At 44.1% G+C, this 24,187-nt stretch overlaps 1 protein-coding gene across 5 annotated transcripts in view; it reads left to right on the top strand.

The window, feature by feature from the left end:
• Pcca (propionyl-CoA carboxylase subunit alpha) overlaps positions 1–24,187 on the top strand; it is a 306,130-nt gene that overhangs the window by 273,781 nt on the left and 8,162 nt on the right. For all 5 annotated transcript variants that reach the window (XM_085698173.2, XM_085698172.2, XM_048422206.3 and 2 more), the window contains one exon: positions 20,179–20,319. In XM_085698173.2, the coding sequence (XP_085554299.1) occupies positions 20,179–20,319 (141 nt within the window). The remainder of the gene's footprint in view (positions 1–20,178; positions 20,320–24,187) is intronic.

Raw genomic sequence — 24,187 nt, forward strand, 5'->3', positions numbered from 1 at the left:
CACGGTGATAACAGGAATCATAGGTTTCATTATGTTTTGGGAAACATATTTAAAAAAAAAAAGAAAGAAAAGATCTTACTATCATGGCAGGAAAAGACCATCACAGTTAGAGGGAAGTTAGTTCCTTTTTAGAAGAACATTTACAGTTTGACAAATCTGGTTCATCAGATGGCTTAGATAACAAGAACCAACATCTGATAGTTAACTACTCTACCAAACATTTTAAAATCTGTTTGCAGGCATGAGTATGCATGGGCATGCACACACACGTGTAATGGTGCATGTGTGAAGGTCAGAGGACAACCTTGGGTGCTTGGTCTGCAGGACACTCCCTGGGGCTGAGCGGAAGGGTGAGTGTCCAACGACCCAGCCCTCCCCCAGGTCACCCGGAAGAAACACACTCACTGAGTCGGGAGTCCATCGAAGCAGGATCTCATTTAATTGCATCAGGCAGGAACTTATAGCCCAGGCCTCATGAAGCCCAACACTGGCCTCGTCCTCCACCGTTTTGAAGACAAGGTCTCCTGCTCAGCGCCATGTGTGCCAGGCTAGCGGGCCTATGACCCTCCAGATATTCTCCTGCATGCACCTCCTATCCTGCCTTAGGAGTGCTGGGATTTCAGATGTCCACCACCGCAGCTAGCTTTATGTGTGCTCAGAGGATCTTGCTTGCACGACAAGTAGTTTACCTACTGAGCACTTCCCCAGTCCCATTTTCAGTATCTTTAAACCCATTTTCAAAGGCATACATCATGTATGATAGCACTGACTCTAAGCTCAGTCCATCCTGGTTAGTATACAGCAGTGCAGCTTCAGGGCCCTTTTAACCTCGGAGACTCTCTTCTGCCTGTTGTAGCCAATCCCTGCCTCCATCACCAACTCTGGCAACCACTGCCAACATTTAATTTTATTTTGTCTTACTTATCTATTTTGTGGTGCTGAGGATGGTTGAACCTCTAAGGCCTCCCACATGCTAGACACCTGCAGCCCTGCCACCTTTTGTAACATGAGGGGGCCTGCTTGTTGGGGTTTTTGTCCTGCCCAGTTCCCCCAGCTGTTTAGTCCCAGAAAAAAATCACACTGAGATCTCTATAAGTTATAAAGCTGATTGGCCCATTAGGTCAGGCTACTTATTAGCTAACTCTCACATCTTGATTAACCCATTTTTCTGATCTATTTTAGCCATAGTCTCAGTACCTTTTTCAGCAGGGCAGCTCACATCTTGCTGCTTCAGTGCTCTGGGCAGGAGTGGGAGGAATCAACTTCCTCTTCCCCAGAATTCTCCTGCTCTCCTTGTATCATTTCTACTTCCTGTCTGGTTTTCCCGCCTATACCTCCTGCGTGGCCAATCAGCGTTTATTTAAAACATGATTGACAGAATACAGACAATTCTCCTGCACCAACCTTTCATATACATCGACCAAGGCATCCCTCCGGCTTGCTTGATTTTATTAGATGAACAGAGTAAGATCACAAGCTCCTCACGTGTGACTCCAAATGGCCCAGCCAAGACTGTCTGGAGTACTTAAACTTTACTGTACTTCTGAATCCTTTTGAGAGCTTGTAAGACCAGCTTGCTGGGATCACCCCAGTATTCCTGACCCCCTAACTCTGGGGTAGTATTGACAGCAGAACTGGAGACCACAGTCAGTGCACTACTGCAGGCTGGGAAGGGGGAGTTTGAGATCAGCCTAGGTTACTGGAGACCCTGTCTCAAACAAACAAACAACATTTAGAAAGTTGTGTTACACAAGCAGCATCGAAAGTACTTACACAAATTGAAAAGACACTTTGTCAGTAGGTAGTATAAACTGTGGGAGCACTGTCATATTTATCATTGCCCAAAAGCATCCTTATGTGGCAGGACCATACTACTAGTCCTACTAGGGAAGAATTGTGTGCTCTGTGATAAAGTGGTGAACACAGCCACTGAGTACTGTCTGAAAGGAGATTTCTCAGTGAGGAAAAATGGCATTACAACTTAATACATACATACTCACACACACGCATGCACACACCCTCCTTAATACACATAAGCTTACCCACACGCATACACACGCACCCTCCTTGTCTGTGAATCATTTTGTAGCATGTGTGAAAAACTTCATATGACTGCTTATTTTTTTTTTGTTTCTTTCTGCCTTTTTTTAAAAGCAGGTAGGTGTTCACAGTAGCAAAAAGCAAATTCAAACTTTGTTCTTTTCTCCTAATAACAGGCAGAAATGTAAAGGGTAATTACCAAAAAAGAAAGTAAACAAGGAATGGAAAAAGGAAAGTACTGACTCACTGTGGACAGCTGCAAAGCATTGCCCTTGGGATGAAGGTGAACTCGGTTCTGAGATAATGGCGGAAGCTCACACTCTTAGTGTTTAACCCTGTAGAAGGTGCCTCCAGTCTAATGTAAACACAGTGAGGCAGAAGGGGCTGAACTATAGTCCCGGAGCCACAGGAAGCCCTGGGTTGAATGCCTCCCTTTTGTATTGGTAACTCATATTTTAAATCTCTTCAAAATATAAATATGTGTGGCACTCTCTGCTTTTTTTTTTTTTTTTTTTTTTTTTTGGGGCACCTGGAGGTAGAAGTCTGAGACTGTGCTAGCTGTATTAGCCACCATACTTGGGAGGCCAACCACAAGAAAGGTCTGTGGTCTTTGTGCTGTGGTTAAGACACCCACCCACAGTGCTGCTATAGGAAATGGGGGCTCATGTAGTTCTGCTTGTGGCTCATTGGAAGCTGAAGGGAGAAAGCATCACGGTGGAGCAGCCTAGGCAGTGTAGAGGCCTTACACTATGGTGGTGTCACTCGTTTTACTGGAGCACTTGATCAGAACTGTCCTTTTGGATTGGGGTATGACTTGGTGATAGAGTGCTTGCTTGGCATATGTAAGGGCATGGGGTGTGTGTCCAGCCGTGGGAGAAAAACTAAAAAGGCAATCAGTCACCTTCTGCATTTCATCAGTGGCTTTAGAAATCCATTTTCATGGGGCTGGGGAGCAACACAGACCAGAGTTTGCATCCTCACCACCAACATAATATCCAGGCAGGTGCTGCTGCCTGGAATCCCTGTTGTAGGGGGACAGACACAGGGGATCCCAGGGCAAGTTGGCTCGTCAGAGAGGCTGGAGCTGGAGTGATCCAGTCAGTGAGAGACCAGGTCTCAAGAAAGAGAGTGGAGAGCAACGAAGGAAGATACCTAATGTCAACTTCAGGCCTCCATGTGTCTGCGAATACATGTATATGTGCTCAGAGCATGTCAATGAACATGCACACACATACACTATGCTCCTGTACACCACAACAAATAAAAAAGAAGAAAAACCAGTAGTGACATAGTTGGATAATGGGCATGGTCACATATACACCTGCAATTCCAGTGCTCAAGATGTGGAGGCAGAAAGGGTCACCTGTTAGGACCAGCTTTGTTTTTTGTCATAGCTCCTATAATTAGTGCTGTTAGGTTGTTGCCATAGAAAAGGTCAGCTCTCTGGAACAGTTCAGAGATGGTACCTGTGCTGGTTATATTTATGTCAACTGGATACAAACTGTAGTCATTGGAGAGAAGTAAACCTCGATTGAGAACATGCCTCCAGAAGATCATTCTATGGCTGATTGAGAACATACTCCAAAAGATCATTCTATAGTTGATTGAGAATATGCCTCCATAAGATCGTTCTGTGGACCAGCCTATAAAGCATTTCCTTATTAGTGACTGATGCGGTAAGAGCCTGTTGTAGGTAGTGCCACTCTGGGGATGGTGGTCCTAAGTTCTATAACAAAGCAGGCTAAGGAAGCCATGGGGAGCAAGCCAGTAAGCAGCATCCTTTCATGGCCTCTGCATCTGATCCTGCCTCCAGGCTCCTGCCCTGTCTGAGTTCCTGTCCTGACTTCCTTTCATGATGAAGAGCGATGTGTCACCAAATAAACTCTTTCCTCCCCAGTTGGTTTTGATTGCGATGAAACCCTAGCTAAGATAGTGCCACAGTGGCAGTGTGTGTTGGGGACTGACTACAGCCTGTAGTGCCAGCACCACATATGCGGCTCCCTGACAATCCTGTGAACCTGTAGACAGGGACAGAGCCTCATTCAAAGTCTAAGAGAAATGTCCATTCTTATGAAGGCAGAGGGAGAGCTCCGAGTTCTTTCTTGCTTCTCATTCATGAGCTCACAATAGCGCGAAGATATTTCACTGCTCTGCCGTCCAGTTTGTTGGGTTAATTTGGGAGACAGTGTCAGCGACCTGGAGCTGTGCCAACTTCCAATTAGCACTCCCTGTAGCCACTGATTTCACTTTAAAAGTAATTACTGCAGATGTCCTTGGAGACCCTGAACAGCATCCGCACTCTTAATCCTACACCTACTTTTCTTATCTACCACAGAAACTATTATCTCAGGTTTTTAAGATTTAGTTTTAATTCTTAATCTTTAAAATGATGTCAGACTTACCATAAAAGTCACAAACATGTTATAAGTGCTGCCCATATCATTTTCCCATACTCCACATGTGAACCACGTGCTGTGGTGGTTGCTTCAGCTATAATTTTCTTATCTTTCCATTCAATCATCTATCTATCACTCATTTTACTTGTACCTTTCTCAAGTTGCTAATAATACCTTTGTGCTTTTCAATACAAGACAACGTTCCCTTTCATGACATCATGGCTGTACAGTTTTCTATACCAGGAAATGAACAGTATCAATATAGTACAGTTGTCTAAACTACAAATGTTTCCAACTCTGACACTTTCCTCACTATAAAAATACCGACTTATAAAGAAACAAATGCTTTTTCTGGTGCAGGGCCTGCTTAACATTGCCACCTCCAGTCTGTTTGTCCAGAATTGTCCCTCAGTCTTTCTGACTGACATGGTTTTGGCACATTTATTTATTTATTTATTTATTTATTTATTTTTGAGACAGGGTTTCTCTGTAGCTTTGGTGCCTGTCCTGGAACTAGCTCTTGTAGACCAGGGTGGCCTCGAACTCCCAGAGATTCACCTGCCTCTGCCTCCTGAGTGCTGGGATTAAAGGTGTGAGCCACCACCGCCTGGCAGTACCTCAACTGGACTGTCTGGGGTTCCTCACAGCCAGTCTGCCACCGGGAGGCTCACTCCTGGTCATCTCATTCCCGGACAGTCCTGTGACTACTTGGTTGAGTTGGTATTGCCAGGGTTCTGTACTGCAAAATGACCAACTTTTCTCTCATTTTATAAGCAAGGAACAGGTACCTAAGCTGACAATTCCAATTTAATTTTGTTTTTGTTTTTGTTTGGTTTGAGATTTTTGATATGCCTTCATATAGTTCAGGCTAGCCTTGAACTTGTTATATAGCTGAAGCTGGTCTGAACTCTTGATCCCTCTTCTTCTGCCTCCTGAGTTTTGAGATTACAGGCATATATCGCCATACTAGCTCAAAGTAATAAGACTAAATCCAAGGTAAACAGAGCCAGGATAAGTCCAGGAGCCCAGAAGTAGGTGCTACCCCAGGAGCCCAGAGGAGTCGGCAGAACCTGGACTCTGACTGGAGAACTGACCACAAATCATCCAAGCACAGGGAAGTTAGGAGGACAGTCTAGGATAGAGCACTGGGAACTCAACCACAAGGCCACGAGACTACCCATGTGCTGGGCAACTGCTGTCATTGACAGCTTGTGTTCTCATGTCTTGTAGACTCCCAAGATGGCAGTGTGAGAACACTTGTCAGAGTGTGTGCTCTTCCGGGACCTCTGAAATCTGTAATTTTCAGTCCCCCAATTAGCACAACAGCCAAAATTGAATTCAGTGGTGAATTCTGGGCTCCTGGACTTATCCTGGCTCTGTTTACCTTGGATTTAGTCTTATTACTTTGAGCTAGTATGGCGATATATGCCTGTAATCTCAAAACTCAGGAGGCAGAAGAAGAGGGATCAAGAGTTCAGACCAGCTTCAGCTATATAACAAGTTCAAGGCTAGCCTGAACTATATGAAGGCATATCAAAAATCTCAAACCAAACAAAAACAAAAACAAAATTAAATTGGAATTGTCAGCTTTTAGATGATCACAAAAGTTGCATCTTTAGTATGTTTATTTCTGTTACGCTGGATAATTGGTTTTGTTTCCATAGAGGATAAGAATCATCTTTGTGATGGTCAAGTTTGGAGAGGGATGGAGAGGGAGAGCAATGAAAGAGATATCTTGATAAAGGGAGTCATTATGGGGTTAGGCAGAAACCTGATGCTAGGGAAATTCCCAGGAATCCACATGGATGACCCCAGCCAGGACTCCTAGCAATAGTGGAGAGGGTACCTGACCTGGCCTTCCTCTATAATCAGATTGGTGACTACCCTAATTGTCATCATAGGGCCTTTATCCAGTAACTGATGGAAGCAGATGCAGAGATCTACAGCCAAGCACCAGGCTGAGCTCCTGGAGTTCAGTTAAAGAGAGGGAGGAGGGATTATATGAGCAAGGGGGATCAAAAACATGATGGGGAAAACCACAGAGACAGCTGACCTGAGCTAGAGGGAGCTCATGGACTCTGGACTGACAGGTGGGGAGCCTGCATGGGACTGAACTAGACTCTCTACATGTGGGTGACATTTGTGTGACTTGGTCTGTTTATGGGACCCTTGGCAGTGAGACCAGGATTTGTCCCTGGTGTATGAGCTGACTTTTTGGAACCCCTTTCCTATGGTGGAGACCTTGTTCAGCCTTGATACAGAGGGGAGGTGCTTGATTCTACCTCAACTTGAAATGACAGGTTTTGTTGATTCCCCGTAGGATGTTTTATCCTCTCTGAGGAGGACATGGGGAGCTGCGGGAGGGAGAGGGAACTGTGGTTGGTATAAAAAATACATAAAAAAATTGAAAATAATAAAGAATCATCTTTGCAAAAATTAAGTCACTTTTCTATTTACATTTTAAGTCAGAGAGGCTAGGGTTGTGGCTCACAGGTGTAGAATACCTACCTAGTCTGGACAAGGCCCTGGGTTCAATACCTAACACTGCAGTGAGAATAAAGAGAGGACCGGGTGGCGGCCTAAGTGGCAGCTGCAGTGATAGCACACACCTTTAATCCTAGTACTCAGGAGGCAGAGTTAGTCAGATCCTTGTGAGTTCAAGACCAGCTTAGTGTACAGGGGTAGTTCTGGAATAATCAAGGCTAAAGAAACCCTGTCTCCTGAAACAAAAAATAAATAAAATAAAGGAAGGAAAGCAGGGAATGAAGGACCGGTGAGACTAGGAATGAGATGCTTACTCAGCATGTGCAGGGCACTAGATCTGATCCCTAGCACTGGGTGGTGCAGGTGGGGAGATAGGGAAAATATAAATACTGAAAGTTTACTGGATTTGGGTTTTGAAGTTTTAATATATGTCCAAGAAATAACATTATTTGACCTGAGAAGGTATAAATTATATGACAGAAAAACAATGTCCGCTGTCATCTTGGACTGAGAGGTTTTTTTTTAAATTAATTAATTTATTTATTAAAAATTTCCACCTCCTCCCCACCTCCCTTTTCCCTCCCCCTCCCCACCTCTTCTTCCCTCTCTAGTCCTAAGAGCTGTCAGGGTTCCCTGCCCCGTGGGAAGTCCAAGGTCCTCCCCCCTCCATCCAGTTGGACCCAGAGTTTTACATTTGGTTTTCTGACCTTCTGAGGTCCCTGGCCTCAGATCAAGTCAGAGCTGCAGGACTTGTGCAGCTCCTGTCTAGAAACTCCTCCACTTCAGCAAGTCACTCCTCTTGCCCATGAGGTCATCCATGCAGGGAGCACATTACTCATACCATCTATGAGAAAATGTATTGCAAAAGAATTCAGCAAGGAAAGACCCATGACTTGGAGAATTTTTCCTTATGAGGAGCTGCTGAGTGTGGAAGCCCCTCATCTTAGCTCTTGATTCTTTAGCACTGATGTGTTTACAGTTTCTAGTGACACAGATGTGTATAGGTTGGTCAAGGATAAAAACAGAGATTATTTTTCTGTTTTCATTCACAAGTATCCTTGTGTTCTATGAACCAAGCATGGGCTCTCTCTCTCTCTCTCTCTCTCTCTCTCTCTCTCTCTCTCTCTCTCTCCCAGGAGGATGGGATTTAGTACACGTGTTATGAGCCATCTCCATTTATGCAATAGGCAGACACCCTCACCCTTACGCAGCAGGCAGGAGTCTGTTTTCTCTCTGTGGATTCCCTGCTCTAAATGTTTCATATACATTAAATCCCATTCTCTGTGACTTCTTCCTGGCTGTTTTTACATTTTTCTTATGGTCAGATAGTCTTCCAACATAGACAACTGCATTCTTGTTGTTTTGAGACAGAATTTCTCTTTGTAGTGCTGGCTGTACTGGAACTCGCTCTGTAGACCAAGATAACCTTGAACTCAAAGATCTGTCTGCCTCCATCTCCTGAGTGCTAGGATTGCCTGTCCAGACAACCACATTTTTAATACTTACTATCAAGGTGTTTTAGGATGATACTTGTTGGTTTCTGGGTTTCAGGATAGTTTATGATTCTCTTCTGTGATGTTGGCATACGTATTAGTTACTTTTTGTTGCTGTGTTAAAAGACCATGACCAAAAGTGACTAATGGAAAAGTCCATGATAGCTGGGAAGGGACAGCATCAGGTGGTTGAGAGGTAGGCAGCTAAGAGAGCACATTTCTATCCACACACAGGAAGCAGAGTGCACACTGGAAGTGGGGCAAAGGTCTAAACCCTCAAAGCCCACCCCTAACCTCGTACTTTCTCTAACAAGGCTCCCATCCTAAAGGTTCCATGACCTCCCCAAGAAGCACCACCACTGAGAACCACATGTTCAAATACATGTACCTAAGTGGGGGCCTTTGTCATTCTGATCACCATAACATACTTCCTTACAGTGTATAATCTATCCACCTCCATGCCTTGATGCAATCTTTAACAAAGCAGATTCAGTCTCTAGTTAAGATCTTGCCCATGGCTGGAGAGAATCTTTCCATCAGCAGGACACCATTGGTGGCAGTTCATGTCGTTGTCTGTAGCCATGAGTGGTCTGTGGTGATATTTAGAGGCTCCTCACATAGCCATAAAGCTCTAGGTGTGTACTCATGCACAGGACACTGTCTCAGCAGATGTAAACCTCAGCAGCCTGTGCAGCTCCAGAGAGGCTCAGGAAAGTGTTCTCCCCTAGTTTGCATCTGTGTGCACACAGACGCTGAATGAATCTGTCCTTTCACTCAAGCGTTTTGTGTGTGTGTGTGTGTGTGTGTGTGTGTGTGTGTATGTGCGCGCGCGCAACTAATGAACTGTTTGTGGTACTGTAGCTGGTGATATTCATTGTTGGCAGATCCACCCCTTCAGTTCCTTCTGTTGCTTTTTCTAGACCACATGACTTCATCTTCCTCCTTGCAGTCATGATGAACTTCAGTGTTTGGTAGGGTACTCAGCCTGTTAGATACCTGAGCTGTGCCTCTCTGCAGCAGAGTAGAAAGTTCAAGGCCAACCTGAACAACTTAAAAATATTTTTTTAAAAAATATAAGAAGGTGAAGAGGGCTGAGGGCACAGCTCAGTGGTAGAGCTTGGTATGGCTGAGAGGACTGCTCTGGGGCATCTGTCTGCTCAGCTTCTTGTGACAAGAGAATGTTCACCCAAATGATGAGTATGGTTGGTTCCCAAGCTCTGCCAACCCATACGGTCAACCTAGGCTCAGGACTAGATACAGGGGCCATGCCCCTTACTGACTTGTATGCCTTATCCATATGCCTTATACATGACTTTACCTGTAAAAGACTTAGACTTGATTGAACAGTTGTTACTTGTTGAGGAGTGTAGAGGGAAGCAGTTCTACACTCTGACTAAATTAGTTACTTTGGCCTTGTGAGACACTCTAGATTCTGCAAGTCACTAAGTGATGGCAGTTTATAAAGTTACAGAAGTTTATATTGGTTGGTATTAATATTAACCTATGAGATAGAGAACAACTTTCCTCTGAGAGTAAAGGGTGGGGTATAGAAATTCTTATGATACCACTGCAGTCAGGTGGTTGTGAACATTAACAAAGGATCCAAAATTAAGAAAGGAAGAAGGCGTGGTGGCACACACCTTTGTCCCATCATCCCTGAAGCAAAGGCAGGAGATCACCTCAAATCTGAGGCCAGTCTAGGCCACATAGTGAGATAAAGCGGGGCGGGCGGGGGGAGGATAGGAAACAGCTTGGTGTTTTTAGTCTGGACTTGGGCAGCCTTGACTGGGTGGTAAAGCTGAGGTGAAACAGACCAGAGCGTCAGAGTCGATTGTTCATCTAAGAATTCCCATGACCTCACCTTCAGGATCCTCAGGACCACAAGTTGTGATTCAAGATCTAGGGACAAAATTTCACGTTCCAGAGCTTCTCAAGTGTGGAGTTAGAAGTCAAAACTGTAGCTGTGCTGAAGACCCTAAACACTGTGTCGATGTTCCCACCACCTCCTAACCTAGCCGCCTCCCAGTGGAGCCGTGTTTGGTAGTGCCCAGTGTATTGATATTGTAACTTTGCAGGATGCCTTTTCTGACTGGCCAGGTTATGGTGTTTGAGGCCAGGAGCCATGTTTCCATACCTATACCCTCACAATGCCTAGATACGCTTAGTAAGTAGTTTTAAGTGAATGGATCATTCAGACTGTGCCTTGAATTCACCATCTATCTATTTACGGGTCTGAGGACCACAGAGCCCACACAACCCATCTAGAAGTTCTTACTGTCATAGAATCCTCTTTTATAATTTTTATTTTAGATTTTCCGTATATGTTGTATGTAGTATTTGAAGAATTTAATCTTCTTTTCTTATAAACTTTAAGCCATAGAACAAATACTGAAATTAGTATCTGTAAGTTCCTGTTATTTACAGCATGAATAATTCTGCCTTGCTTCATTCTGGGTAATCAGAGATGTTTGGACAAGACAAAAACTGGAAAGAATGCTTGATGCATAGTTGTGCCCAGACACTTGTTGGGTGCTTTGCAAATCCTTGCCAGTTTAATCCCTATCATATGAGATGTTTATTATCAGGGGCTGGAGAGAAGGCACAACAGTTAAGAGGATGCTTTTACAGAGGACCCAGGTTCAGATCTCAGCTCTCATGTCAGACGGCTCACAGCTGCCTGTAACTGCAGCTCCAGGAGATCTGGTACCTTCTTCTAGCCCCTGTGAGTACCATTTTACCCATGTGTGCGTGCACACACACACAGATGTACATAAAAGGTCTTTTTAAAGCAATGTATAATTTTGAATTTAGAGATTTTTTTTTTGCCTGAGAAATTAGATTACTTGGCCAAAAAGTTAACATCATTAAAACTTTGTTTTTGAGACAGTCTTATGTAGTCTCACTAATTATATCATCAAACTGGCCTTGAATTCCTCCACCTTCTGTCTCCACATCCCAAGTGCTGAGATGTGTGCCACCATCTCTAGTTAAAAGACCAGCTTTTACAGGTCTTCAGTTTAGGTTTCTGGGCTTCTAAGAATAGACTCACTTGCTGCTCCTTGTAGTCTGGGGCTGCATCTCCTTTTCTATCCACATAAGCCATGAGGTTTTGCAGGTCTTGTGTGCCTTTAGCATTGAGTGTTTATAACATGTATACCACACGGAATGCCAGCAGTCTATCTCATAACCCAGGCTGAGCTCTTAAGATATGTGACATTGTGAACTGCAGAGCTGCTCGGCGGTCCCCTGAAAGAGGTCATTCCTGGTCGTCTGGACGGCTGTGTGAAGTCTTGTTGGGCTGCATCCTGGTTTGGATTGTTTGACCAACAATACTGCACAATAGTAGTCATCTCTGGCTTTGTTTACTCTGCCTTAAGCATGCTAGTTTCGTGACTTCTGTCCCACATGAGCCAACATTTTGTCCTTCTTGATTCTGAATTTCTTTAATAAATTCATAATAGTGAAAATTTTTTATTGTTTAAACTATGCACACACAGGCCAGAGTGCTGCTGTAGAAGCCCACACTGGCACACTTCCCAGCCTCTGGTGGTGTAACTCCGGACTGAGGAACTGAGGAGGGGAGGCCAAGCTCCCCATCTGTTTCCCCCACAGTCCATTTGTTCCACATCCTGGGACAACAACACTTTCACTTGAGATGAGCAAAGACTTCAAATGGAAGAGAAAGTAAAGAGAGGGGTGGGGACCATAGCAAAGTGGTATGCTTCCCCACCTATGTGCCTATTTACATAATTGTGTTGTTATAACATTTCCTGTACTTTCCTGTAAGCTGATGCTGCCCTAATTACAGATTTTCAAGAGAACACTTCATTGTACCCCAAATTACAGAGTGCTTTAAAAAGGTACCTTCTTACTGGCTTACCAACTACCTTATAAACTCGTAATTACATAAAACAATTCAGGGTGCAGAATGGAAACAGCTTGTACCGTTAACAGATGTTAGTATTGTTACATAATTGAGTACAGGGCTTTCAAAGATCTATAATATTTTTCCTGTATGAAAAGCAAACCCCAGCTCATTATAGTCATAATGTGTCACATAGACTCCGGATCAAACAGAAGGCACATGCCCTGCCTTGGAAGTCTGTGCAGTGTGCTGTAAGCAGACTTGCTTTGTGGATGGGAAAGTGCCACTTATTTTAGCAAATTGCTTTTGTGGCCTGCGCACCTACTTGTTAGACAGTCTGTGGGTGCCATCCTCTGTGCACCTGCACGTGGGGCTCCCTGGTATTGTATGCTAGGTGGGGTCTCTGTCCTCAGAGGCCTGCTAAGGACTCCTCCGAGTTCCTTCTCCCACCAGAGGTCCCTCTGTGAGCCTTAGAAGCCTAGGTGCGGGGGCCTGCTTCCAGGACAGAGGCTCTTCTCCTTCGCTACTCTGTGTGTAAAGACAGGAACAAGGAAAGCTGCCTCACAGGAGCACAGCCAAGGAGTAAGGTCCTGTTGGTGAGGGTGGCGCAGGATCTGAGGTTTAATTTTCAGTGTGCTTTTCTGTACAGTTGTTAAAAGAGAAAGTTGTTTATTTAAGGACAGTGGAAATAGATTGGGATTACAAAATGAAACAGAAAAAGACTTGAGTTTCGTGTTGTGGATGGACATCTCCAAACTGGTCTGTCCAGAGGCAATGTTTCTTTACTCAAACCAGAGACCCATCCAAGCTACCACCCACTCATTCCTCAGCTACATTCTTCATTACGTGTGTGTGTGTGTGTGTGTGTGTGTGTGTGTGTGTGTGTGTGTGTGTTCACATGCACCCTGGCCTGTGTGTGGAAGTCAGAGACTCTGGGACTATGTGGTCCCAGAGACTGAACTCGGGTTGTCAGGACTGAGAAGAAGCCCTTTGGACCTCTGAGCTGTCTCACCAGCCCAAGCTGGTCACATTACCTTAAAGAGAGGTAGGAAGCTACACCTTTATAGAAAGAATTTTGAAAAATGAGTCTCTTGTGTTTTTTCTTGTTTTGCTGTAATTTTTCTTCCTGCCTCTATTTTTATAATTTTTTTTCCTCCAAGAAGACAAGTTATCGTTCACCGTCTTTTGATTTCTTGTGGCACATTTATGGGTCCAGGCCTGGGTTTGTAGCTCGGTGGTAAAGCATAAACCCAGTGTATAGAACGCTGTGAATTTAGTCCCCTGCACCAAACAAAAGGAGATTAAAAAACAAAAACAAAAAACAAAAATCGAAAACCAGAAAGGAAGGAAACTGGAGTTTGCAAACCACGTGACGACTGAAACCCTGACTCCAGACTGACAGTGACTGCGGCGGAGGCCACGCAAGATGTGACAGTTCTGGGATCAGCTTAGCTCACCGAATAGCTAGGCGTGCAGTGATTTTCCTAGCAGTGCTAGGAACAAACGATGAGTCAGAAACCACATGTGTTTACCTGTCCACACCAGTATCACTGGCCCCTCACCCCCACCCCAGGCACTGGGCTGTACTGTAACTCCGGCATTTAAGTGGTGAGACACCTGGGCAGGCCCGGGCACTGCCTCTAGGACACTTCATTCAGTTCCAGCTGTGATGTGGAAGAGGATAGTATGGTCTCGTTTGTTTAAGATAGGTCTCTGTGTAGATCAGGTTAGCCCAGTCCTGCCTAGAACTTTCAGTCCCCTGCCTCTGTGCTGTGTGGACAGCCTATGCCACTATACCCTACAAGTTTCCTTATCTTTAAGGGTTTGTCCCCCATGGTTAGTTCCTCAGGGCCCTCTGGATGCCAGGAAGACAAACGCACTACTACTGAACCACATCCCCATCCCTAGTTTGATAATTTTTTTATTCTGTTGCACAGGACCGTGATGTTTCCTTATAGGCTTTTGTTAATTATTATAATGTCACAAACCTGAAACTACTGAACTTGGCCTCACAGTGCAGGCGTTGTTAGTTCTAGGCAGATACGTATGGCTTCCCAACCCTAACAGGTAGTAAAGGTAGTGCTGGCGGGCAGCTTTGGCTAGTCCCCCCAAGTTTCATTTGTGATAACTTGAGCTAGCTACCCCTGTTCCTTGGGACATTGCTTGACTGTCTTGCAAGTTAAGGCAATATTTGTGGTTCCGGAGGCTACACTTTGTATATACAGTGTTTCTGAATTGTGCTTTTGTGAAAGATGTCAGCTGTCAGTGTAAAGCAGGGACATTGAACTACTAACTAACCGATCTCCTACATTTGCTCCCTGTGTAAAATTGTGTTATAACAGTGCTAATTACTAAGCAGCTGAATTGTGAAAAAGTGCACAGCAGTAATTTGCACCTTAAAAAAGTGAAAACACACACAAGGCACATGCTTGATTTATGGACTTCCCAAGGGCAGTTTAGTTGTGGCTCACTCATGGCTTGACTCTTGTTCAGTGTTTGGTTTCTGTAGTTATGCTTTCCAGACCCTAGTAAGAGCTGTTTCAGGACCAATGAGAGCAGGACAGTCAAACAAGGGAGAACATTTGAAGACAAAAGACCAGTAGTGCTTTTATTTATTTGTTTTGCTCGTTTTATAATAGGTATAAAAAAACATCTCCTTTGCGGTTCTTCCCTATGATATGGAATTGTGACCGGGGATGGCCAGATGCTAGGGTTCTAGCTGTATTCTAATGGCTATCAGTGGCAGACTGTGTTCTGCTTGGTTCATGGATACCAAATCAAAATGTCTGGCAGATATAAACCAGTGTACATTCTCTGCCCTCCTAACATTGAGGAGAATTTCAGGACCTCATAAAACTTGGGTTTTGCCTTGTGGATGGACCAGAAACATATTCATCAGGTAATTTAGAAGGGTGGCTCCTTAGCCCACGAGTCACAGGCCAGGTAAGGTGTTCTGGCCATTTGAAAGCACACATTTGAATATTTTTAAGTATGTTTTCAGATTAATTTAACCTACCTGCTATTTGACAGGCAGAACTTTTAAAAGAAATTTGTGTTTGTAAAAAGGAAAGTTGGGTTTTTTTTCTTCTTCTTCCCCACTGCTGTACTTGAAGGATTCCTGCTCTGGGGCAGAAAACAGAGTTTCAAAGGAGCCTTGTCTCCATATGGTTTTCCTCGATAATCCCTTATCCTCCATCTTCGGCTCTCATTCCTTTGCTTTCTTGCCTGTGGCTACATTTCTATCTCTGCATCAATTAGCACAGTGATTTATACAACAAGCAAGCAGTTTAGAGGTAATGGTACACAATTAACATCTCATTCCACCATAAAGGGTATGCTAAACACCCCAGTCATTGCTTTCTCTGCCTGGAATTGAAATAAGTGTTTGTCCTAATTCATAAGCTATCTGATGTGAAGTGGGCCTGCTTTGTACTGCACCACACCATTAATCTAATTATAGATAGCTGCAAATGAAGTGCTGTCGGGGCTGGGAGATTGAAGAAAATAGCCTTTTGTCATTTAGCATGACTCTGTGAAGCAGGATCACACTTTACAGGGTAATGCTGCAAAATGGAAATCTCAATCATATTGCTGCCTGTTGCATCTTCTCTAATTACTGCAGCGTTGTAAACACAACTGGGCTCTGATATAAATAGAGCTGTAGCTGTGCTGTCATGTGGGTTGTAGGAGAAAGTCCTCCGAGTGCTGTTGGATTAAATGATGCATCCTGATTGACAGCTACCTTGAGACTGCACTGATGGAGTTGTCACAGTATTATGCTAACAGACCAAGCCACCACTGCAGCTGCACGCAGGCTGGGCTGAGGGCTGGCACTGGCCTGGTGCTGTAACTCCAGCTTGCTCCTTCTGCCTTTGTTACTGGGCCGAACCTCTAAGAGTTTTCCAGAGATTTCTCTTTCAAAGGATCAGCTAATGGACTCTATGTTCAAGTGGAGAAGTGGGTACAGTCCATGGTTTGGAACCTTGCTTTTTTCCCTTTTGTTCTACAAAGAACTGGGCAAAGGAACATACTGGTGACTTCTAATTTCACTCTGTGGCTTATGGTTCCCCCGCATTCCTGATGAACTGGAGTTTTGAAAAGACACTCCTTTCTGTCACTTCGGAAACATTAATGATGATTTCTCCCCTAGCTGAGTTAGGGAAGCAGGTCTTTAGTGAACAGTGAGCCTGTTAGCTCACACTAGGCTAATGAAGATGTGGTTTCAGGATAGAGACTGAGGTGTGGGGTTAGGGAGTATGAAGGGAAGTATGAACAGGAAGACAGCCTTTGAAGAAAGCGTATCTGCCACCACACTTGGGAGCATGGCAGTGGATGTACAGTTTTTGGCCAATGTTTCATAACTTTGAGGCTTCCAGATAACTCAGAGCAAATCTGGGTTGTTGGCCCTTGACTCTGCAGTAACTGAGATGGCCAACAGCTGACGTGAAAAAAAAAATTAGATCAACTGTGCAAGCAGAGCTTAATTGGCATTGGCAGAAAATGAGTTAGAAAGGAAATTGGAGCTGAGCCCTCCTTCAAGAGAAATCCCACAAGCTCTGGAATTGCATCTTGAAGGACATGTAAGGCAGACTAGACTTTACCTTGTGAAGGGTCACACCTTGGATCCTGCCAACACCGTGGGATTTGACTTGTAAATTCATCCGTGTACTCAGAGGACTTGGAAAGACATTCACAGACTTTAAACTCCACTAGGAGCCTCACTTACTCCACAAACACAGTCCGTCAGATTGGAGCTGATCATTGGGAGTCCTCCTGTCCAGAGGTGCTGTGCTAAGGTGCTGTGCTGAGGTATTCCCCACAGGTGGGCAGCCCACTTACAGGATGCAGTGGCCAGATGAGCACACCCTTCTGGAAAACCATGCCTGTGCCCACTCCATTCTCCCACAGCCCTGTCTTTTGTCTTCTTGCTGGGTTCCATGTTGGTCCCATCGCCTTACTCTGCGCTGACCATTGCCTGCAGTCTTCTTACTGTGCTTTTTGTGTTTTTCTATTGATTCTTTTTTCTTTTAAACTTTTGGATGACATTTTCTTGTTGGGCATGGTTTTATATTATGGACACAATGAAATGGATTGTTTGGCAACTTGGCTAGGGGTGGTTTTACATAATTGGGTTAAACACCTTCCCTCCTTGTCCTATGTGGGTATAGAAGCCCATCTATTCAGCACCTGTTCTCTAATTCACCTGGTGAGGCGTTTTTAAAACTGTACATTAGTATGACAGTGGTTTAGAGACAGCCTCCTAAAGCCAGCAGAGGGACAGAGTCCGAACCTGACCAACCTCCTCAACAGACCCTTCTCATTGTTCCCTGGCTCTTCTCGACGCACACAGGATGAAAACCTGACATTTTCCGAAACCAGATTCTATTAGCAGCTAGCCTCGGAAACATCAACACTGTGCTTTGCTTGCATGCACACATGCACACACACACCTGAACTCAACAGAGACATGTTGCAGTCTCTGGAAATATTTAAGCGTCCATCATATAAGCAGAGTTATACTCTGCTGTCGCTAGAAAGGTCCTTTCCTGGAACCTTGGCTACTTAACCCAGAGAAAACGGCTCAGAAGATCCACTCTGAAAGCCTAGCGTGACTCTGCAGTGCTCCTTTCTGTAGAAGGTACTAGAAGGAAAGCATCTGCCGCTGTCACCAGGATGCCTACTTGGATGGGCACATGTGTAGCACCCATTCGGCCTGTTCGGACTTTGGCTCCATGCACAACTGCAGGGCTGACAAGAGGCTGTTTTAAGATGGTCTGTGATGCTCAGGATAACATCAAAGGCTCGCTGAGAGGAGCGGCTTTCCCTCCTCTTTCTAAGTCGGCTATGTTCAACAAGACCTCTCCTGAGGCATTCACTCCTTGTTATTTTTCACTTGTGATTACAATAAGTCATTTATCCCCAAACAGATTTAAGAACAATAAACAAATACAAAAGGGAAAGGAACATCTCATCAATAACAAAGGCTGTGTCTGAAGCCCCAGTCTTGGGCTCTTTTACATCTCTTTCCAAGCAAAGCAGGGGCCCTACAGAGAAAGGAATTCAGGAGATAGGAAAGTTACAAAAATAGTAAGGGACCCAGTTTTGTCAGGACGGGGTCCTTTCTGAGAAATGCAGCAGAGGACAGTCTTAGCACTTTGTTTGCATGCTGGCTTACTTGTGACAGCTGATTTATTAGTTTGTAAGCCTATATGCTGTGGTGAGAAGCTGTTAAATCGTAGTCTCAGTATATACTTTTCCTAAATTCAAGGATCACATTTTGAAGTCAGATTATAAAGAAAAAGAGGGGGTGGATACATCAGTATGTTACATTGAACACTAGCCCCTGAGGTGGAATGCCAGCTGGTCACAGAGCAGTGCCACCCCCGGTGGTGCCCGTTAGAAAGGGAACCTGCCCGTTGCCCTGTGTGCCTCTAGTGGTGTTGGATTTTCTTTTCCAAGGCAGACAGAGCACAGATACTAAAACTGTGCAATTTGGCCCAATTATGTCCCCCTCCCCAAGGATTTAATGAGACACTTGGAAGTACCATTCCTGGGTGATAAGTAGTCCCTCTGCCTGGAATGTTTGTCAGACTGACAGCAGCATGCTTTTTCCTTTGCCACTTATGACTCAGATGAATTTTAATAGGAGCAAAAAGCTTTTATTTGTGCTGTAATTTCACTTAAGAATCATATCCTTCAGAAACTGGCAGACACTTCTATGTCTTGATTGCAAAACACACGTTCAGGAGTAAAGAAACATGCAGAAGATGTTATTATTCAACCTGTCACAGTGTCGCAGATCTGCTTGGAACCTAGGCCATCAAAGCTGTTCTGTGGGGCCTCCCCCCACCTGCTTTAAATAGGCCCCGCAAAGAGCCACTCGGAGATTGCCGTCCCCATGCAGCATCAGGGTGGGAAGCAGACTCTGCCGCAGCCTCCCTGCTAGCACGATGCCCACGGGAGGCTCTGGGTTACAGCAGCTTTCCTCCAACAAAATGGAGCTGCCCAGTGGGCGCTGCTTCTGTCTTACCCAGAGAGACCAAATCTGGTGGGAACCAGAAACCTGGCACTGTCTCCAATTCCCCACCTCAAAGCATTTTTTTTTTCCAAGCAAATTTTGGTTCATATATTTATCCACGTTTATCTGGGTTGTTTCCTGTTCAGCAGGAGCTGTCTTTATTAGAAGTGTTATGATTGCCTGGACTCACTGGGCCTCCACCTTTGTGAGCCAGCTACATAAAGATTCTACAAAAACTGCTGCGCATGGCATTTTCTGTGTTTAAAAATCTTGATAGCATCGAGTCTCAGCCCAGAAGATGTTCTCCTATCTTTCCTTTCTCCTGTCATATCAGAAGAGGCTACATGATAATGTGCCTAAAACAACATTTTTGATGTAAACATTTTATGTCACTGAGAATTGTTTGAATGTTAGACTCTCCCCCCCTCCAACCCCCAAAATGAAGACTGAAGCCTTTGTCTCAATTTATTGATCTACCCAGTGTAGCTGCTCTAGAGGCATGGGAGGTTTGTGATAGCAATCTGCTGCCATCTACTGGTTGCACACAGTGTCACTGCCTTTATCTTGGAAGCTGATGGACTCCCGGGATTTGACTTCTGCTTTGCGAGCCCGTAGAGTGTTCCAATAGCAAAGTTCTTGCTGTTTTCTTTATAAAGTTCTGAGATGGTGTTATTAAAGATTTACAATGCTTTTTTTATATATCATTAATTAATAACTAGTTTCCTTTTTAAAAAACTGGCTCAATATGTTCCAGAGATAAATGATTTGTATGTAGGGTTTTAGACTATGACTGTAATTTTAAAGATAAAGTCCGACTTTGAAGAGTGCTGTTTTAGAAGACAAGGTCATCATTTAACTTCCTTTGTGCTTTTCTCTTTCAAGTACAATGTGCACATCTTAACCAAACTTGCAGCAGAACTGAACAAGTTCATGCTTGAGAAGGTAACCGAGGACACAAGCAGCATTCTGCGCTCCCCAATGCCTGGGGTGGTGGTGGCCGTTTCTGTCAAGCCTGGAGACACGGTAAGAGCATTTCTGTCTTGAGGGACATGCTGGGCTCGGACGTCCCCTTTGTAGCCTCTCCCAACCCATGGGATGCCATGGACAGTAGGTTGTGTACTCACTGTCCACCTGCCTCACATCTGAGTTGTGTTGGTGACAGTACCTCTGAGCACCTCCTCCCAAGTCGTGTGGGAGTGGAATAGAAATGAGGGCAGACAGTCTTTCTTTCTCCAGTTCAGGGTTACAGAAGCATTTCACTTCACATTGCTACCCATTCCCCAGCCCTCTCTGGATAGGAAGCGTCCTTGAGGATTTCATCTGCTCGGCCTCATAACTTGCTGTGAACAAATGTGCAGGATGCAGACATTTTCTTAAAAGTCAGCAGTTTAGCAGCAAAAATAAACAACGACTTAAGATGTACCTGGGAGATTTCAAGAAGCCCTTAAGTACTTGTGCTTTTACTTTTGTGCAGGAAAATAACAGCCACACATGTAGACTTTCACGGGTTGTATGCTAATTCTATTTTATATCTGAGTGAAGCCTTTGGAATTTACTTAATTTTCTGTAGTGATCATGTTACGATGACACCTGATTTCTTTATTAATACAGATAAAGTATCAGGTTAATAATGAGAAAACCCCATGGAGTTGACATTGGCTTCTAGAAAAATAGAGTAAAAGCAATCAAGTTTGGTTGTATTAAATGATTAGTTCCCAAATTAACATGAATCTGGGAAACTGATTTGCGGATGGCTCTCCCTGGTGATGTAGGAGAGACACCAGTGTTTTGTAGAAAATACAAAGGGCCAGGTAGCCCTGACTTGCTGCACTCATTCGAAGACCTGGATATTCCCAGAAGAGCAGCGAGAAGACTCCTGAGATCGGTGTCAGGCCTAGGAGAGGTGAGACGTAAAAGCTAGAGACTGATGGATGAGTTCTGGAGGCGTTTCCTCATTTTCCTGCAGGGTTGGGGTTGAAGCAGGCTCTTCTTTGGTCTTGGCATTAACAATCACAAACTTTCACACTGCATTATCAGAGTAGTCAGTGAAATCTTCTCCGTGTCGAAATGTGGAGGTTAGTGAACTGTGAAGGTTTTTTTGGTTCCCTCTACCCTGCAGGGTTTTCTTTCTTTCTTGTTTGTTTGTTTTGTTTTTCTGGAAGCCACCCCGTCTATATACTGCCAGCCCGAGCTTGCCAATCTTTTGTGTGGCTTTAATCTTTAATTAGAAAATCACATTTGTGCTCCTCCACCCTCATAAGAAGTGTTTACCTTCAGTCCGAGGTTTCTGACACCTGAGCCCAAGATGGGCAGAGAGGAGGAGGGCTCAGCTCTGGCCTTGGAGGCTGCCATCCTGGCCTCCATTGCCCACTGTGACTGCTTAGCTGGCAGTAAGTAGAGCGATTCCAAGCCAGGCAGTGCAAGTTCAGACTTCTTGCTTTTTCACAAATATGGTTGTTCTCGCGGCACGACTTTCCACTCTGTGGTCAGCAAGACGGAACAGTTTGAAGCTAGTCTTGTTTCACAGGGAGCTATCAGATTAAAAGTACCTGCTACCAGTTCAGTGTGGATATTGGTGAGTGACTGCAGAATGTTTCTGTGGAGAACAGGGCCTGCTGTATTGGCTCCTGAAGTTGGAATTCCTGGGCTTCACCTTCACCTTCTTTACAAATGCTGTGTCTGTGTGTGTACCTGGCTGGCTAGGTGTAACATACAAACCTTTCTAATCCCTTTCTTTGGCTCACAGTCTATGTAGTAAAGCAGGGTTTTCTCTGGAGTTGCTATTTTTTGTGAACAGTGTCCTGAACCATAAATCCTGACGCTCCCAGCTTCTCCCAGAACCTCTGGTTGAGCCTTGTAGTTACCACACAAGGACCTCTTCTTGGACTCAAGGTAGAAAATTTAGTGAAGCTGCTTTTAAAAGAAATGCTTGCAACTGTAGTTTGCAGTGAGAATGACTAAGGGTGGGGCAAGCACTTAGGCAGGGAAGCTCCACTTTACCAGTGGCAAGAAGATGGAAACCACTTATTTCAGAGTGTTTTAGGGAAAACAGCTAGGGTTAGGCAAGCATTCTTGTTTTGTTTTGCATTTTCATTCATAGTTTACTGACCTTTTGATAAGATTTTATATCAGAATGGTGAGTTTCTCTTGCAGAGATGACACATAAAATTCCAAGTAACAAATCTGAGCTAGTTTTTAAAAACTAAACAATTTGAAGAGTGTTTTAAAACCTGAAAAAGAAGGATTTGGGTGGTTGTATAAAAGAAATAAATGCCTTCATAGGGCTTGCTCTAGGAAAGTCTGAGAACTGCTTCATTTGAAATACTTCCCTTGCCCTAAACACTAGAGTTGAATTTTATTCAAAATATTCCCTTAGGATCCACACCGCAAGAGTTCCTAATGCTTTGATCTATTTAATGGTAGATGTAGCAGCCACACCCACAGATAGTAGAGTGGGGCCTTTAATGCGTAGAAGGGATGTGAGTGGACAGAAAGTTGCAAACAAATCATAAATTTAATTCAGAAGATGACTGAGAGAATGACTTCTGTTTGCCTTTTGGAAGTATTTTTACAGTCACCATCATTTCTATTTGGAAAATATGCCCCCTTTCCACTGATATGATTTTTATACATATGATTATACACTTCCAATACTTCCTTTACGAAATGTTTTTATTACTTGATTTTTAAAAAACTTTTATCTTTAACAAAAATATTTAAAGTAATTTCCTTGAGCATGTTGGTGCTGTACATATCTAGGCTAAGTTTGCTATATTTGTTGCAAGATTTTTCCCTTTGTCTTTAAAGAATAAAATAAAGTTCTTATGAGTGTAGTTGTTAGCTTTTTTAAATTAGACCAAAATAAAAGCTAATAAAAGAGCCAACCCAAGATAAGATTTTTTTTAAACATTGCTTTTAATTAAGATTTTTTCAAGCTATATTCAGATTCAGCACTCACCTAAAGTTTGCATCAGAAAGAATTCCCCTCGCTGCATCAGAAAATTAGGAAAACAAAACCCAGAAGACAGTCTTACATCTGTCTTAGGAGTTTGCAGCATCAAGAGATAAAACTGACGGAAGTGCCCGTTCTGCTTCCTTGCTCCAAGCCTGTTCACATTTGCAAGTCAGCCAGTTCTTATGGCTCCAAGATGAGGCCCTCCACATGGTCCCTAGACTGACATTTAGCAGAAAGGCAGTTGGGGTTTGGGACTGTTGCTTTCTTGGATAATGACTTGGGCAGAAAATGAAAGCAGTAATGATGTCACCCAGTTCCCCCAGTCTTTTCTTCCTTCTATGAGCTTTTCTGGGGGAAGGCTCCTGGCAGGGGCATGACCACGGACACAGGTGCCCCACTGCAGACCTTCCTGTTGTCTCCAAAGCTCATGCAGTTGAGCCTGCAGCTAATGCCGGGAAAGGAAAGCATGAACTTGGCAAGAGACTTCTTTTTCGCTGCTCAAAGAACCAGCTTTGAAAACTCAGAAGCATTTAGTCATCCTAGATGAGAAGGGTTAGGTTGGGCCTCTGGATACCTGTGTCTGGCATTGCACACTGGTGCCTCTTGCAGCCCAGCATTCATTACTGCCTTTCTCTGGCAGATGAGCCAGGCATGCCCTGATTTACAATCAGAAAATGATGGCAATAATTAATTTACATATTGTATAGCAGCGACTGTTTAAGCAATTTGAGGAGAAGCCAGTTTTGCACCCAAACTGCAGACTATTCCCCAGCACACACACACAGAATCACACACGCAGGAACACTTTTAAGCCTCTAAATCATGAAGCATACAGAAAGTTAGGAGAATCATCTCCCAAGCACCCTGTGCTTTCTGCTCACCTTAGCTGCATTTACTTCAGATTTTACTAGCAATAAAATGTGCACACCATGGAGT

The sequence above is a fragment of the Myodes glareolus genome, chromosome 12 (assembly GCF_982192425.1).
Source record: "Myodes glareolus chromosome 12, mMyoGla1.1, whole genome shotgun sequence".
Lineage (NCBI taxonomy): Eukaryota > Metazoa > Chordata > Mammalia > Rodentia > Cricetidae > Myodes > Myodes glareolus.